General features: G+C 36.3%; 1 protein-coding gene across 1 annotated transcript; it reads right to left on the minus strand.

Moving 5' to 3' along the window:
• Positions 1 to 1,246: 1,246 nt before the first annotated feature.
• On the minus strand, positions 1,247 to 2,272 carry LOC143655364 (olfactory receptor 4K15-like). Its single transcript, XM_077126713.1, has one exon. It carries the CDS (start codon positions 2,219 to 2,221, stop codon positions 1,247 to 1,249), a length of 975 nt encoding a protein of 324 aa, XP_076982828.1. The 5' UTR covers positions 2,222 to 2,272.
• Between the last annotated feature and the right edge of the window lie 339 nt (positions 2,273 to 2,611).

A 2,611-nucleotide genomic window follows, 5' to 3' on the forward strand; every position in this document is an offset into this window, starting at 1 on the left:
AAAAAATATATACTGATATTTTTGGTAAATGAAATCATAGATTCCATTTGTGAAATTCTAGGGAGTGGGGCCTAGGAAAGAGCCAGGTGATATTATTCAGATTAAATTACTAATCAGTAGAAAATAGATGAAAAATCCTTGAATATGATTCCAGGGAAAGCATAAAATAAACTGCTCATATAGGAAAAATAATCATTTTTACTTGTATCAATCTGAAAAACTACTTTTGAAAAAAAAGAGGGTGTGCAAAGGTAGTACAGTGGTAAAATTCTCACCTGCTATGCTGAAGACCTGGGTTTGATGTCCGATTCATGCACTTCCCAAAAAGCAAACCAATAAGCAAAACAAACGAAAAACCAAATCAACAAAAATTCCACAAATGGTGCTGCAATAATGGAATACTCACATGGAAAATAATGAAATGAACCCTGCCATAGAGCATACAGATAAGAAAAAGGTAGAAACTATGAACTCCTAAGTAGAGAGACAGTTATGCCAAAATTCAAGTACCAATCCTCAGGAAAAATTATGATAGAAAAGAATAATTCATCTCTGAAATAACCCAGATAATTTTGCTATTGTTTCACAGACATAACCATAAACAATGCACAATACAATGGTGAGTAAATTTATGCAGTAACATGTTATACATGAATAAATTTATTAAGTATTCACTTTGACCAAGGATTTCTGAAAAGTGCCCTTCAATGTATATGCTTGTTACTGGAAAACTATTACATATGGTATTTCACTGACACTATTGTCATAAAGTATGGAATTGTCTTCATGTGCAGAGTTTAGGAATTCTCATCTAGGTATATTATATATCCTATTCATAGATCACCTATAATATATCATAAATACCTGTTACCTCGGTGGTACATATATATGTCTATTATCATTCTAAAGTTGGGATCAGAAGAGTAGCTTATTTGGGAAAGAAGGATGAAATTCTCTTTTTACATTTATACTTCACTAACATGTCTCTGTGGCCTCTTAAGAAATGTTAATATTTCATAAAAGACTTTATTTAAAAAAATAAAAAATGAAATATAAAAAAACTTTAGAAAGAAGAGAGTGTTAAAATTGCTAGTATATATTCTGTGTTTTTAATTATAATCATCACACTTTCATTCATGATTTCTGTTCAGTCCTTCCCTTTGAGCAAATTGGTTTGCTTCAGCATCAGACAGATTCCATTCATGACAGACAGTCAACAATATTTAAGTGGTAACAATGAGCTAATTTAATTTATTTCCAGGAAAAGAATATTTCTTAAGGCAGCAGAAAATTGACCAGGTTTCAAATACCTGCTCTTCAGTTTTGACATAGCTGACTTTACCTCTTTGTTCCTTAGAGTATAGATAACTGGGTTTAAAATGGGAGTACAAATGGCATAGAATACAGCAAGGACCTTGTCAACTGAATTACTACTGAAGGGCCATGCATAGGTGAAGATGCATGGACCAAAGAATAACGTGACAACCATGATGTGGGCAGTCAGCGTGGAGCGAGCCTTTGCCATGCTGGTGGAGGAGCGTTTCCTGACTGTGATAAGTATCACAGTGTAGGAGATGACCAGCAGGACAAAGGAACCCATAGAGAGAAAGCCACTGTTTACAACCACTACTAGGCTGATGACATACGTGTCTATGCAGGCCAGCTTGGTCACTAGAGGGAGGTCGCAGAAAAAACTATCCACCTGATTGGGACCACAGAAAGGCAGGTTCACAGTGAAGGCCAATTGGCTAAGAGTATGGATGAGGCCAATACACCATTCGATGATGACCAAAATGATACACACGTGGCGACTCATGATTTTCATGTAGTGGAGAGGTTTGCAAATCGCAACATAGCGGTCATAGGCCATGGATACCAGGAGCACCATCTCACCGCCACCAAATAGGTGAAGGAAGAAGATCTGAGCTAGGCAGCCTTCAAAAGAAATAGTCTTGTGCTCTCTCAGAAGGTCAGAAATCATTTTAGGGGCTATCAAAGAGGCAATGCATATATCTGTAAAAGAGAGGTTTGCAAGCAGGAAGTACATGGGAGTGTGAAGGCGGGCATCTGAGGTCACAGTGAGGATGATGAGAAAGTTTCCCAGCAGGATTCCAGTGTAAAGTAGTAAAAATATGACAAACAAGAAAGGCTGGAGCTCCTTAGAACTAGAGAGTCCCAGCAACACAAATTCTGTCACCCAAGAATGATTTGTGTCATTCATTGACTTTGGAAGGGATTTACCTTCACTTACCTGTATAGGAGAGAAAAGGATATCAATTTTTAAAAGAGAACCATGTTTTTAACCCAAGTCTCTCTGCCTTAGGGATTTTATTTCTTCTGTAATACATAAATATGGGTTTTCAGGCATCTGTAACAGCTTTAGAGGCAGCCCCACGTCAATCAAAGTGAGACAAGCAGTATAATAATGGGGACACATATTCTTTCAGTAAAGTAGGGAGTGTTTTAGGTGTCATTAAGGAATGTTTCAAGATTCATTTAGAAATATGACTATAAGATGTCAAACAATTAATTTATAAATGAAAATCTATGTCTGAATTTTCTTTGACATCATTGAAATCCAGTCACAGAATCTAGAGACAAAATGTCATTT

Source organism: Tamandua tetradactyla, chromosome 14 (genome assembly GCF_023851605.1).
Source record: "Tamandua tetradactyla isolate mTamTet1 chromosome 14, mTamTet1.pri, whole genome shotgun sequence".
Classification (NCBI taxonomy): Eukaryota; Metazoa; Chordata; class Mammalia; order Pilosa; family Myrmecophagidae; genus Tamandua; species Tamandua tetradactyla.

What these genes read in the sequence shown, in the direction of transcription:
- LOC143655364 (XM_077126713.1), bottom strand. Translation starts at nt 2,221, where the DNA reads ATGAATGACACAAATCATTCTTGGGTGACAGAATTTGTGTTGCTGGGA.